Raw genomic sequence first — 14,571 nt, 5'->3', positions numbered from 1 at the left:
TCTGCATCACCAACAGTGACCTGAGGCTCAGTGCATCGAAACACTGTAAACAATCGTCATGGAGACAACACACACACTGTCACTCAGAACACACTGGGAGGAAAAACACTACCATCACACACTAAAACAGAAACTTTTCCTCTTTACAGTTTGAATCATTTGAGTGACTTTTTCTTTAAAGAAAATATTCTTTCACATAAAATGTTTATTTAACAGACCAGTTTTGTTTTTAGGAAAACAAGAAGATATATTTTTATTTTGTCCATAGTAATATACTAATGCTATTGTTGATAACAACCGTGTCCACAGCATTTGCCTGCACATCTGAACATATCCTTCCTCTTCCTCCTGTTGGTCCTTTTGTATTGTAAAAAAAAAAAATACTATATCTGTGTAAATATTTTATAATTGCAATACAGAAATTACTTCCTGTAATGTTATCATTTACTGTAAGGATGCAACTCTCACCTGAAAATTTGCATTACAGATGCAACTGTAGATCTTTGCAGATTGGGTTGCACCCTCACCCCTGCCTCTCTCAATGAGAGACCAGGATCCACAACATGGTCTAGAAGTGTGGCGCTCATTTCATCGCAAATTACAGTCTTCTTCTAGGTCTTCGTCCACCAACCTGTCTCCCTGCCACTCTTCTCCCTCCACCAGTCTGTCTCCACACATTACTCCTCCGAGCCGCCAGGTGTCGCTTCCAGTTCATGCCACTGTCCCGTATTGCTGCCTTCAGGTAACGTTACTGCACTGGTGATCACTTTGTACAGTTTTTGACTAGACAGAAACACAGTTTTGGAATAGAAATCATATTTTATATACTTATTTATTTCACGTGTTATTGGATTACATTCTATGGCAACAGCGAGATGTATGTATTTCTATATATTTAGTTTTAGTATAATAAATATACCAATGAAGCATTTCTTTTAAACTGCCTGGGAAGCCTAGAATCCCGAGTTCCCCTGAATGCAGCACATGTAGCAGGGTCGCAGAGAGACTCGGAACCAACAGGGATGCAGCGAGACAAAACAAGCAACGCCGGTGGGGCTGAAAAGTAAGAATATAGTTATTTACAGTTAAACGACGTACACATTTTTATTTTCATTAATGTATTTATCGCGTGTGCGCGTTCTGTGTAGCTGGTGTTGCAACGATAATGTCCTAATATGCAATGAAATGTCTCTCTTAGGCCCGACCGGGAGGCCGCCATAATGTCGAAATACTACGATGGAGTTGAATTTCCTTTCTGTGACGAGTTCTCCAAATATGAAAAAATGGCTAAAATAGGACAAGGGACATTTGGGTGAGTCACATACCAACACATTATCACGTGAGTGTACCTCTGAATGCGTTGTGCGTGTGTTTGAGTGGCCAACGTTAGCTATGGACAGCTAACTCATGGGACTAGCTTACTTTAGAAAGCTAACTTACTAAAGTAAGCTAATTTACTAAAGTAAGTAAGCTCGTCCTAAACATGGAAACGATGTATGTTTCTCCGTGTGGGCAGCTGTTCAAAAGTGTTTTAAGGACAAATGTGTTTTATGTTCAGGAGACTTTTAGAAAATGTAGCTTTCAAAGTCACATAAACTCGTAAGCTGCTGACATCGGTGCAGTGGATAGCACATGCAGTACTCGAGCTGTAAAAAAAAAACAGGGGGGATGGTGGATTTTAACGTTTAGGGACAGATCATTTGTGTTGATGACGGTGCATATGGTGGGAGACCAACAGTGTACCCTTTTGATTATTGTTTAAGCACAAATTATTATATTCTATTACTCTAAAACAACATGCAAGCTATGGATATATGATGCTTGGTCCCCAGGCTGGCATGGCATACCACTGCTCCTACATAGTTGTGCGGAGGACACATTTTCCCACAGGAAGTGCAACTTCATACTCATGATACATATACATCTATTGGGAATACATCTATTAAATGTTGAAACAAAACCTTACAAAATATTGTAAATGAACATGAATCCTCTCAAGTGTAGTTCATTTTAATTCAAGTGTAAGAACCAATGGATTAAACGTACCATTTACAAAATCTGAAAATAATACATATAATACAAATAATAGGCTACAAATACATAACACCGCCTGACATTTCTTAAACTTGAGGTGGCCAAACAAAAGACAAAAGAGGGGAAGCAAAATTAATAATTGACAGGTTATGGTTACATTTCCCCCTCTTTGAAAAAGAAGTGTCTCTTTAGAATGATCAAACCTGTCCCTTCCTCCTTCTTCTCTCCGTCCTGCTCGCTCCCCGTGGTTATCCTCTAGCCTATATGAAGAAAAAAACGACATTATGATTTTGTTAGAATGAGCTGACAGTCAAGTACTGTCAAGTTATGTTTTTTGGTTAAAATAAGAGGGCCGTCACCTCGCCCCATATTCAATTAGAACAATCCTTACTATTCCAGTAAGATATTTCAGGTGAAACCTTTTAACTTTTCCCTTTCTATTTTGTGGCTATGTATGTGAGTTTAGTTCACCAAAATGTTCAGCCATTTGATGGTAAGTGCGCCCTCTATTGGATGGTGGTGGCTATAGGCTGCATTTTCGCGTTCCTAGCGGTCTGCATTCTACCTGACTGAGCGAGTCTGCTTCTGAAGATAGAATCCTGAACTTTAAAGTACCTACGTGCTAAAGAACGTCAGCGTCCTGTCTTCAGTGCACCGCAACACAACGCATTAATCGGCGAGCACATGAGATAATGAAGGGGTCTTTACACTATTACACACTTTATGACCTCCGAAAAGTGTAAATTTAAGTATTAACTCGTAAAATAAAAATCCGATCGGAAATTACGGGAATATGTTTCATATATCATCATATCATATCAACTTTTCACTGGGAACTATATACAATGTTACAATTTTTTAATCCGATTACTCGATGAATCGATGGAATAATCTGTAATTACTCTATAGCTGCAGCCCTAGATAATATCATAACGAGGATATCACAATTCTTTGATCCTTGATACTGTACGATAATCATCTACGATATACATCACTATTCCTAAATAGACATAAACTGATAATAATCACAACGCTTCTGAAGTTGTTTTACGATACAAAATTGTATCAATTTGTGCAAATTAAGTTTCCAGAAAATAAAAACAACAAAAGGTTATGCAAAATTAAACCTATATATATTTCAGTGCTTACCAACTAGTTTTCCAGAAAACTGTGCACATTTCAGTGCTTACTAATATGTGGTATGTAAACCTGGAAACCTTTCAATGTATCCTCAAATATGCATGTTCTTCTTCAGGAACAGCAGCTGGCCCTAGTTTGCTGAAAGTAAATTAGCATTGTGAGGGAATTTTCTCTCTAGCTGATTCCCTCCAGTGTAAGATTAATACATGTCGTCTTAGATTCACATTTAATCTGAGTTATTAAGTGTCAGCTTCTCTAGACGAGGCAACGCCGCTAACAAGACACTAGCGTGTCTCTCGGGGTTGAACACAAAGTTCTTCCCTTTTAACCTCGATCTAATCCAGACGCCGATGATAACTTGGGCCTTTATGCTTCCCTAGGAGGACAGTAGACAAACTTGGGGTTGGCACTGCACTGTTCACTTCATAACTGTTGTACTGCTCAAACTCTGACAATGTTCATCGGGCATCAATAAATATGTCTGCATAAAACATAATCTACCATCTCCAGAGGTCTCCTTGCTTCGACTCATACATATTTCCATCACAAGCATTTTTCATTAGTTGGCAGTAAAATGGCCAGTAATGGCCACATAGGACTCTGGCCCTTGAAGTCCACCCGTCACAGGTGAGAGTAACTCTGTGCATCCTCCACCTTCGCTCTCGTCTCTGCATATGAATAAGGCTGGAATAACTTTTTCAGTGAAATACCTTCCATACAGTGTGTTGTATCTTGGTTCCAATGTTTGAAGCTTTTGGCGGAAACCTTCATTTGCGACGACACTATATGGACGAAGGTCCTTGCAAATAAATCCAGTGATTAAGTCAAACTCGTAGCCCTCGGGGAAGTGAAAGGGAGCGTTTACGTCCATTGTAGGCTGACTTCCAGCGCTGTAAGGCTAGCTGGAGCCGTTTTCTCCACTAGAACAGGGTGATGGGGAACAAGGTTTTCGGTCTTGAGTTTGGGTTTGTGAGCATCTTTCATGTTGTATTCTTCTCTTCACAGGGAGGTGTTCAAAGCAAAGCACAGACAGACTGGGAAGAAGGTCGCGCTGAAGAAGGTTTTGATGGAAAATGAGAAAGAAGGGGTAAGATACCGTTCAAGAATTCATTAAATAGCATGATAAGCTGAATGTGTTTACGATTTGTTTGAAATATTATTTGAGTGAGTTTTCCAGATGAAAGAAAAGGCACATTATAGGATGATTCTTGTTACAGAATCGTCTGATTTTTGTTTAATAAATCATAATATTTAATTTCTTTGATGGTGATTCTTCAGGGCTAACTTTTTGCATTGGTTGCACTGGTGCGCCTAACTTTTTTTTTTTAGGTGCACCAGCACAAAATTTAGGTGCACCCACATTTTTCATCGTGTCGCCTTTAACGCCAAAAAGTCACCTTTTTATCGCTCTCCTTTTACATAATGACACCCCCTTATGGCCTAGGTTAACTGCAGCACCATCAGCACCCAGAGCAACCCTTTTCTCCAGCCAATCTGCACACTGATGCCCAAACGCAGTAAATGCTTGCTTTGTGGCACAATAAAAAGATCATACAGGTCACTAGCCTATAGATTGCAAATGGAAAACTGTTTATGTGATCTTAGCCTAGCCTACTTATATTTTTACTTAGGCTATTCATTTTTAATAATATTAGGAATAGGCTACTATACAATTTCCTATTCATGATCTCTCACGCTGTAATGTGGGCCTTCAAACACTGTGCGTGTCCATGCTCCACCGACATGTCCAATTAACATGTTGACCTCCCTTTCCGCAAAATGCAGCAGTAGACAATAACGCACTCCTTCGTAGAGACGTCTGTGTCGCCGTCGATCATGAATGACGTGTACGTGGCGTTTCCAACCTCCGCAGCTGTCTTGTTCTTTAGTGTGTCGGCATTTTTTTCATCAGAGTAATTTCTGATTTAAATTTAGTGAACGGCAACTCCTCCTTTGCAATATTGTATGCAACGTTGAATTTTATAATAATTTCAGATTCCTCAGCGGACCTGATCGATACAGCCTGACGCTGAAATGCAGCTGGATGAGAGGCCACTTTATTAACACACTTATCACGGCATGTAGTATGCTTTTTGGACATATTGGGCTTTTTCAACGTCTCGATGCGAAATGTTGTTGACTCTTCCACAAACGCACTATTACCGGCCAAATTCTGACCGCACTCCCGACAATAAATGCAGTGCATCGAGTCCCTTTCTTTATCGTACATCAGCCAGGGAAATTGCTTCAACCAGTCCTGTCTGAAGGCATATTTTTGGGCTTTTTAATTAGTCTCGGGGCGAGGCTTTCTGCCTCTCTTCATTTTCAAAGAAAATCGAAGCGCTCAGCACTCATTGTTGAAGCGCTCAGGAGTACCTGCTCTGCTCGCATTTTTCGAACTGACACAATTTACAGCCGTGAAAAGGACCACAGCCAATCAGAGGCAAGCACCCGCCCGAGCTCTGTCTCTTATTGGTTGAGACCACGATACCATCAGGAGAACACAAAGAGATGCTGCGCTTATGATTTTTTTTTTCACCCGATCAGTGTTAGGTGCACCAGTGCGACCTACAATTTTTTCAGTCGCACTCGTAAAAATTTTGGTCGCATATGCAAATATGCATATGCAAATGTGCCCAGTTTTCTGGAAAACCTGATTTCTTTCTAGTTTAGAAGGTATGATTTCAATTTATTGACACATCCTGAATTTGTATCATTGCATCAGTGTTTTGTGGACATTGATCATAGGAGTTTCCTCTGTTTCAGTTCCCAATCACAGCTCTGAGAGAGATCAAGATCCTGCAGCTCCTCAAACATGAGAACGTGGTCAATCTGATTGAGATCTGCAGAACCAAAGGTAGGTCACCTCTATATGTCTCTCCAGTAACATCTGTTACATGAGTTGGGAGGCGCATGTTTTCATGCTTTCTTGTCGGTGTTGTTGAAGCGACTCAGTTCAACAGATACAAAGGCAGCATCTACCTGGTGTTTGACTTCTGTGAACATGACCTGGCCGGCCTTTTGAGCAACGCCAATGTGAAGTTCACCCTGGCAGAGATCAAGAAGGTCATGCAGATGCTGCTCAACGGACTGTACTACATCCACAGAAACAAGGTGCGGCTCTGATACAGATGAACGTCCACTGCTTCGTTAACGGATTTAAGATTTGAGCATGATATGTCCATCTCTTGGATCAGATCCTCCACAGAGATATGAAGGCAGCCAACGTGCTCATCACCAGAGACGGAGTCCTGAAGCTGGCTGACTTTGGTTTGGCTCGAGCCTTCAGCCTGGCTAAAAACAGTCAGGGGAACCGCTACACCAACCGAGTGGTCACTCTGTGGTACAGACCCCCAGAGCTGCTGCTGGGTAAGAGATCACTGTCATCTAGGCCTGTTCGATTAATCGATTTTAAATCGTAATCGTGATTATGTAGTTAGGACTATGTTAAAATGTCGTAAAATAGATTTTTTTTGTGTGTCTGATTTTTGTCTCAGAGATACATAATATACTTTTCAAGCTTTATTTATTTTACAAAAAGTTGAAGTTCTGCACTTTATTCATTCATTTTTGTTTAATGGACACACCTTAAGATACATGTTGAAAGTGAGGTTTTTCTCTTAATCCCAAAGGGATTGTTTTTTTTGTTTTTTACAAGAGGTCTACAAGAAGACAACATGGAACAAAGCCGGATGGCAAAAGTTCATTAATTGTTCTTTATATTAATCCCTTGAGGGGTTTTTTGTTTAATAAGAGCAAGGTTTGCACTCAAATCCCAACGGGGAAATTATTTGCAAAATGTTCAATAAAAAACGGCATATTTGAAATAATTTCTTTGCCTTTTGTCATTTCACAAAATAGTCGTAATCGAAAATCGGATTTTGAGAGAAGAAAATCTGGATTTTATTTTTGGGCAAACAGCCCTACTGTCAACAGAACGCACAGAGGCAGACCTCTGCATGTGCTCTACATCCTCGTCTTGTTCTAAGATAATCTCTGCAGTTCACTGATGTGTGTGCATTCTGCTGCAGCAGCAGTGTGTAAATGTGTACCAGTGTGTCAACTAGTAGATTGTGTCTGTATCTCAGTCTTTTCACAAGTGATACAAATAAAAAAAAAAATAAAAAAGACAAGAGCATTGCATTAATGAAGAATTGTTCTGTAATTTAATAGGTGAGCGAGACTACGGCCCCCCCATTGACCTGTGGGGAGCCGGCTGCATCATGGCAGAGATGTGGACCAGAAGTCCCATAATGCAAGGCAACACTGAGCAGCACCAACTCACTCTCATCAGCCAGCTGTGTGGCTCCATCACTGCTGAGGTACGATCACATCCGTTTACATTGATCATGTTTAACGTGGTATCTGGTTGTATACGTGACGTTAACTATCAACGAAATCACCTAAACTCAAGTATAAGGAACATCACATACTAATACATTTTTGAATTAATGGGAAAACAAATTAGAATCATCCATCAATAATTCCATTACTTTTCCTGACCTTTTAGATTTGGCATCATTTCCGTACGAGTATCCACATAATTAGGCATGTTGTTTTATTGTAACAGCACTACTACCTGCTGACAACCATGTTCTCTCCATCAGGTGTGGCCTGGCGTGGATAAGAAGTATGAGCTTTACCAGAAAATGGAGCTGCCTAAAGGCCAGAAGAGGAAAGTAAAGGACCGTCTCAAAGCCTACGTCAAGGACCCGTACGCCCTGGACCTCATAGACAAACTCCTGGTCCTGGACCCGGCACAGCGCATAGACAGCGACGACGCACTCAACCACGACTTCTTCTGGTCCGACCCCATGCCGTCAGACCTGAAGAACATGCTCTCCACCCACAACACTTCCATGTTTGAATATCTGGCCCCACCCAGACGGAGAGGTCACATGCCGCAGCAGCAGCCCAACCAGAACAGAAACCCAGCCACCACCAGTCAGACGGAGTTTGACCGAGTGTTCTAGTGGCTCACGGACAGTCGCACAACCAGCCTGATACCGAGGAAAGCTACACATTCCTTTGTTTTGGTTGAGGTCTAGCAGGTATTACCTGAAGATCTCTACATTTTCTATGTGAGTTTATGGCGGAGGATGACCAGGGACTGTAATATTCAGAGTTATGCAGAGCCAAGTTATGTCCCACTTTATGCTTTCTAGGTGACAATGAAGAGACTAATTACCCAGAAAGACATGGCTGCGTGTTCGCTTGGTAACCTTGATTTAACGACGTCTCTGTAAGTTTTAAATATGTTTTTATACATTTTCAAATATCATTATCATTGTTTTGTATACAAATAGCTGTCTTTCAAGGCTGTGCGAATTTTGAGGTTTTTATTTATATTAAGACAGTGAGAAACTTTTATTTAAACCGTTTTACAAGGATACCACACAACTTGTCAAGAGTAACATACCCAAAATAAAATGACTGAACTTGACTTTCAATGTGTGATCATGGTGTTTCCTCACCTGTACGGCAGCTGGATTCCCAATTTCATGAGATCTCATGAAGGTCCGTCGTATCAGGCTTCAAGTGATGTGTGTGTGATGTGTAAGAAGTGGACTTGGTCTTTGTGATGTCACCCACTGGTTCGTGGACTGCACTTTTGAAGCTTCGAGTCATCGCCATCTTCATCACCATGTTGGATTTTTTTTTTTTTTGCAACCAGTGAAGGAAGTGACCATATTTGGACTGTGGAGGAGCGACGGGTGGATCTAAAGAACACGAGCAGTACCCCGAGGAGCAACCTTACTGGATCTGGATCCTTCTGGATTCCGGGGTGAAGCTGCTAACAAAGTTAGCTTCATAATTCAAGGTCAACGTTACAGCTGGATTTAGCTAGCATAGCTAAATTAAACTATCAAGTGAAAAGTTACATGTTGTCATGTAGAACCTCCACATATGGCTCCAGAAGCTGTTTCTATTTCTTTTCCCCCCACAACAAAAACGGCTTATCAAGCTGATGATCTTTCTAAATGTCCCACGACAACAGCAGTTATGTACTCTGGTTCCATGAAACCCTGGCAGAAACGTAGAGTACTACTCACGTAAAGAGCTCAAAGTCACGTGCAAATCATCAGCTCTTATTCTATAAGTACGAGGAAACAGTCTGCTGAGGGAATGAAATGGAATATTGTTTTTCTTTTAGCTCTGTCACGATTGCAGGAGAAGAACTGAAATGCAGATAGAAATGAGGAGGCAGCGGGAACAATTCAAGAGTGGATGTGAAATGACTTGAGCTGAAAGTCCACCAACAGGCAGGTGATGGTATTCAAGCAACAGGTAGCAGGCAGGAAAATATCCAAAAGACTTGAAATAAAGTAGACCGACTAAAGACTGGAGAACTGAGGAAATAAAGACTGTACGCTACTTCCAGAGTGAGACTAAATGCACAAGCGCTGCGTTGGAATAGAATAAAAGCTCGAGGGAAAAGGTCATGATATGAAGGAGAACCATCAGGATTTAGGCAAAGACGAGCTCAGAGGATCCTACTGGATTTACTAAGATACGTCATTATGATGAGACAGCTGGTCTACAAAGACTACAAAAACCACATGGTCTACCTCTCCCCATGTTGTTGGTTCTATAAACAGCTGGTTCAGGTCCAGCAGCTCCTCCTTCCTGTTGCTGTTCAACTCTGCCAACACTGTGCAATAATGTGAATTTAACCGTTCAAGGCAAGTTTATTTGTATAGCACCTTTCAACAACAAGGTAATTCAAAAATGAAAGTACTTTACATAAAACATTAAAAGCATAGGAAAGAAACACATATAACATGGCATTTAATAATAATAATAAAACAAGCAAAACAATCAAAATAAAACCAAGAATATCAAAGGAACATAAGAACTTTACATCACTGCATCCGACGCTTTGCATTGCACTTGCTGATGTATGGCTTGGATGCAGCTGATCGCCATGGAAACTAGTAGTGTAACGATTCATGCGATGCATCGATGAATCGATTGTCAGTCCTACCGATTCAACTAAATCGATCTGCTAAAATAAATAAATAGAATGAATCGTTTTGGCTTCACCAATAATCCATATAAATCTTATGAATCGTGATTCTTAATTATGATTAATGTGTTGAGACTTTTAAGACTCCCCTGCCAGCATGTAGTCTATTGAAAAATGTTCAAAATAACTGAGCAATGTTTGATTACATTTTTGTATTCAGCATAAAATATTATGCAGGACTATTTTTTATAGAATAAATATGTTTAATAAGTAATTCTGTTGTCTGTTTATTTTTTCACCTTTCAGAAGAATCCAGATAGTCTCACTCGTATTATTGATGTTTATTTCATGGATATAGAATTTTGGTTAAAAGTTACAGAATCGAATCGTTAAAAAAAAATAAACATTTCTACTGAATCGTTAATGGAATCGTTGTGAAGCCAAAGATTCTCCCCCCTAATGGAACCCATCCATGAAGCTCTCTACTGTTCTTGAGCTAATCTGAAGGCCACATGAAGTTTGGAGGTCTGTAGTGATTGACTCTGCAGAAAGTTGGTGACCTCTGTGACCTCTGTGCCTCAGCATCGATGACCCCGCGCCGTCATTTTACGTGGCATCATCAAGTGATGATCCTTGAACCTTTTGTGCTGCTACATTGTCTTGCTACCGTTCTAGACTTGAAGAAGGTCTCTGAGGGGAAGCTGCCTTTAGAAGAAGGACTTTTGCTCAGATCTGAGTGTGCGGATGCTTTTTTTCTGCTACTTCCATTTATTATTATTATTATTATTATTATTATTACTATTATTATTATTATTATTATGATAACCAACATGACGGCCTCATTCTGAACGTTCCTCTGCATGAAAACCAACAGAACCAGAACCAGAAGAACAATATGTGTGTTCTTGTCAGGATTGAACTCAGCTTCTTCTCCAGCAGCTTTGTATGACACCCTGGAATGAAGACGAGGAGGAAGCACTTTGTTCACGCTGCTTTATTCATCATGGAAAGCTTCAGTGTGTCCACAGATCTCATCAGTGAAGTCTGTTAAAGGATCAATGATTTCATCACACAATCACTTTCTACGTGGGATTCTAGATTTCTTTACTAACGTAGAGAAAGAAAACAAAGCAGCTGGGATTAAGGAGGTCTGCTGGTTTCCACCAAAGAGCCACGCAGAGGAGGAGAACATAGAAGTACATCGCTAAGCAGAGGAGGAGGGGGAGAGGAGGAGAGGAGGAGGGGGAGGGGAGGAGAGGAGGAGGAGGGGGAGAGGAGGAGAGGAGGAGAGGAGGAGGAGAGGAGGAGAGGAGGAGAACATAGAAGTACATCGCTAAGCAGAGGAGGAGGGGGAGAGGAGGAGAGGAGGAGGAGGGGGAGAGGAGGAGAGGAGGAGAGGAGGAGGAGAGGAGGAGAGGAGGAGAACATAGAAGTACATCGCTAAGCAGAGGAGGAGGGGGAGAGGAGGAGAGGAGGAGGAGAGGAGGAGTGGAGGAGGAGAGGAGGAGGACATAGAAGTACATCGCTAAGCAGAGGAGGAGGGGAGAGGAGGAGAGGAGGGGGAGAGGAGGAGAGGAGGAGAACATAGAAGTACATCGCTAAGCAGAGGAGGAGAACATAGAAGTACATCGCTAAGCAGAGGAGGAGGGGGAGAGGAGGAGAGGAGGAGAACATAGAAGTACATCACTAAGCAGAGGAGGAGGGGGAGAGGAGGAGAGGAGGAGAACATAGAAGTACATCACTAAGCAGAGGAGGAGGGGGAGAGGAGGAGAGGAGGAGAGGAGGAGGGGGAGAGGAGGAGAGGAGGGGGAGAGGAGGAGAGGAGGAGGAGAGGAGGAGAGGAGAACATAGAAGTACATCGCTAAGCAGAGGAGGAGGGAGAGAGGAGGAGAGGAGGAGGGGGAGAGGAGGAGAACATAGAAGTACATCGCTAAGCAGAGGAGGAGGGGGAGAGGAGGAGAGGAGGAGGGGGAGAGGAGGAGAGGAGGGGGAGAGGAGGAGAGGAGGAGAGGAGGAGGGGGAGAAAGGAGGAGGAGGTGAGAGGGGGAGAGGAGGAGAGGAGAAAGGAGGAGGAGGTGAGAGGGGGAGAGGAGGAGAGGAGGGGAGAGGGGGAGAGGAGGAGAGGAGGAGAGGAGGAGAACATAGAAGTACATCGCTAAGCAGAGGAGGAGGGGGAGAGGAGGAGAGGAGGAGAGGAGAGGAAGAGGGGAAGAGGAGGGGTGGAGGTGAAGTCATTCAGTTCTTAAATGATTTCTGTCTAGTTGAGTTTACAGATCTCACCACTACTTCCACCATAAACATAAAGTCCAGCATAGAGGGTCTCAGTGAACGTGGTCTGGACTCTGTGGAGGAGAGTCATGGTCTCAGAGACGCTGTAGAAGGACAGAATACCTGCTCTGTGATCCAGGAACACTCCTACTCTGGAGGACCGAGGACCTGAGACGGGAGTTGGAACATCGTTGTACCAGAAGTTATATCTGTTATTGTAACAATATAAAGACCAGGATTTATCATTTAATCCAAACCTACATGGTTTCCCTCCTCCTGCTCTGCTGATACTCTTGTATGCGACTGCTACACCAACTTCACATCCTCTCCACTCCACCTCCCAGTAACAACGTCCAGTCACACTTTCTCTACTCAGGACCTGCCACCATCCAGTGAATCTGTCTGGGTGACTAGAATAAAGCTGGTTTTGACTCCTTGTTGCTTTTCTGTTCCCCTCAGATAATAACAGATATCTGAATGCTGTGTTTGGATCCAGTGTGATTTCACATGAATATTTCAAGAATCCAGCTCTGGTCTTGGGTTCTGGTTGTGGCAGTAAAACATCCACTTCAGTCCCTGCCAGTGAGACGTTTGTCCATCTGTGTGTCAGAACTTCCTGTAGTCCATCTCTGACTTCTAACAGCTCCGCCGTCACGTCCTCAAAGTAGCGGCGAGGAGGACGGGCGTTGATGCTGGATGAGTGTGTGGACTCACTGAGTGGTGACAGTGACGGGTAGTCGTGTAGAAACTGGTTGTGATCCTCTGTGTGTGAGAGCTTCTCCAGCTCAGCGTCTCTCCTCTTCAGCTCACTGATCTCCTGCTGCAGCTTCTCCTGAAGCTCTCCGACTCGACTCACTTCCCTTTCCTGCTGGGATCTGACCTGCTGCTTCACGTCAGAGCGTCTTCTCTCCATGAGACGGATCAGCTCCGTGAACATCTCCTCACTGTCCTCCACTGCTTTATCAGCAGAGTGGTTGATGGCCTCCACCTCCTGGTGGAGCAGCTTCACATCTTTGTCTCTGTCCTGGATTCTCTGCTGGATGTTTAGTCGACTCCCCTCCAGCTCTCTCTGCCTCTCGGTCCTTTCTGCTGCAGCTGAGACTGTGTCGTGGCCTTTATGTTCGTCCACAGAGCAGAGATAACAGATAGACTGCTGATCAGTACGGCAGAACATCTTCATCACCTCATCATGACGAGAGCACACGTTCTCCTGGAGCTTGTTGGAGGGCTCCACCAGCCGGTGTTTCTTAAATGCTGCTGATTCATAATGAGGCTGGAGGTGTTTCTCACAGAAAGAGGCCAGACACACCAGACAGGACTTGAGGGCTTTCAGTTTCCTCCCAGTGCAGGAATCACAGGCCACATCTTCAGGTCCAGCATAGCAGAGACCAGCAGGAGCAGCTAGGAGTCCAGTCCTCTTCAGCTCCTCCACCAGATCTGCCAACATGGTGTTTTTCTGCAGGACAGGCCTCGGTATGAAGGTCTGCCTACACTGAGGGCAGCTGTGGATCTCCTTCTCATCCCAGAAGCTTCCAATACACTTCATGCAGTAGTTGTGTCCACATTGAAGAGCCACCGGATCCTTCAGTAGATCCAGACAGATGGAACAAGACAAGGTCTCCCGGTCCAGCTGAACTCCTTTCTGCGCCATTTCACCTCTCAGCGACGACGACTGTCTGAGTTTCACTTTGTGAGAAGTGAAACTGGTCTGAGGTCTGATCTCAACAACATGTGTGTGTGCAGTGAATGTGGCCTGTCAGCTGCTGCACTTCACCGCCATGTTGGTTACACTCATCCTCACACGGTAGATCTGAAGGGGAGGAACAAGGAAGTGTGTGTGTGTGTGTGTGTGTGTGTGTGTGTGTGTGTGTGTGTGTGTGTGTGTGTGTGTGTGTGTGTGTGAGCAGAGAGAGGAGGGAGGCGTCCTCAAGCTGGGGTTCATTCCAGGAAGAGGTGCGGCACATTGACTTTGTTTCCTCACTTCTAACAGAGCCTTCAAACTCAACTCAAACTTTATTTATAAAGCGTGTTTAAAACACCCACCAGTTGACAAGTGCTGTTCTGGACAATAAATAAAACAGTAGACATCATGCAATAATATAAGACAGAACACATAAACATACAATAAAAGGATGTCTTGCTCAGTTTGAATCAAAAGCCAG

At 43.1% G+C, this 14,571-nt stretch overlaps 2 protein-coding genes across 2 annotated transcripts; one reads left to right on the top strand and one right to left on the bottom strand.

The window, feature by feature from the left end:
* Positions 1 to 976: 976 nt before the first annotated feature.
* On the top strand, positions 977 to 8,617 carry cdk9 (cyclin-dependent kinase 9 (CDC2-related kinase)). Its single transcript, XM_084036001.1, has 8 exons — positions 977 to 1,063; positions 1,199 to 1,312; positions 4,180 to 4,261; positions 5,941 to 6,031; positions 6,122 to 6,288; positions 6,372 to 6,543; positions 7,348 to 7,496; positions 7,782 to 8,617. Exons 1-8 carry the CDS (start codon positions 1,023 to 1,025, stop codon positions 8,145 to 8,147), a joined length of 1,182 nt encoding a protein of 393 aa, XP_083892127.1. The 5' UTR covers positions 977 to 1,022; the 3' UTR covers positions 8,148 to 8,617.
* Positions 8,618 to 11,985: 3,368 nt separating this feature from the next.
* Positions 11,986 to 14,198, bottom strand: LOC311030105 (tripartite motif-containing protein 16-like). The gene has a single exon (XM_084035670.1). It carries the CDS (start codon positions 14,058 to 14,060, stop codon positions 12,399 to 12,401), a length of 1,662 nt encoding a protein of 553 aa, XP_083891796.1. The 5' UTR covers positions 14,061 to 14,198; the 3' UTR covers positions 11,986 to 12,398.
* Positions 14,199 to 14,571: the final 373 nt, after the last annotated feature.

Source organism: Eutrigla gurnardus (assembly GCF_963514095.1).
Source record: "Eutrigla gurnardus genome assembly, chromosome: 19".
NCBI classification, from domain to species: Eukaryota; Metazoa; Chordata; class Actinopteri; order Perciformes; family Triglidae; genus Eutrigla; species Eutrigla gurnardus.
This window is presented reverse-complemented; position numbering and strand designations above follow the sequence as displayed.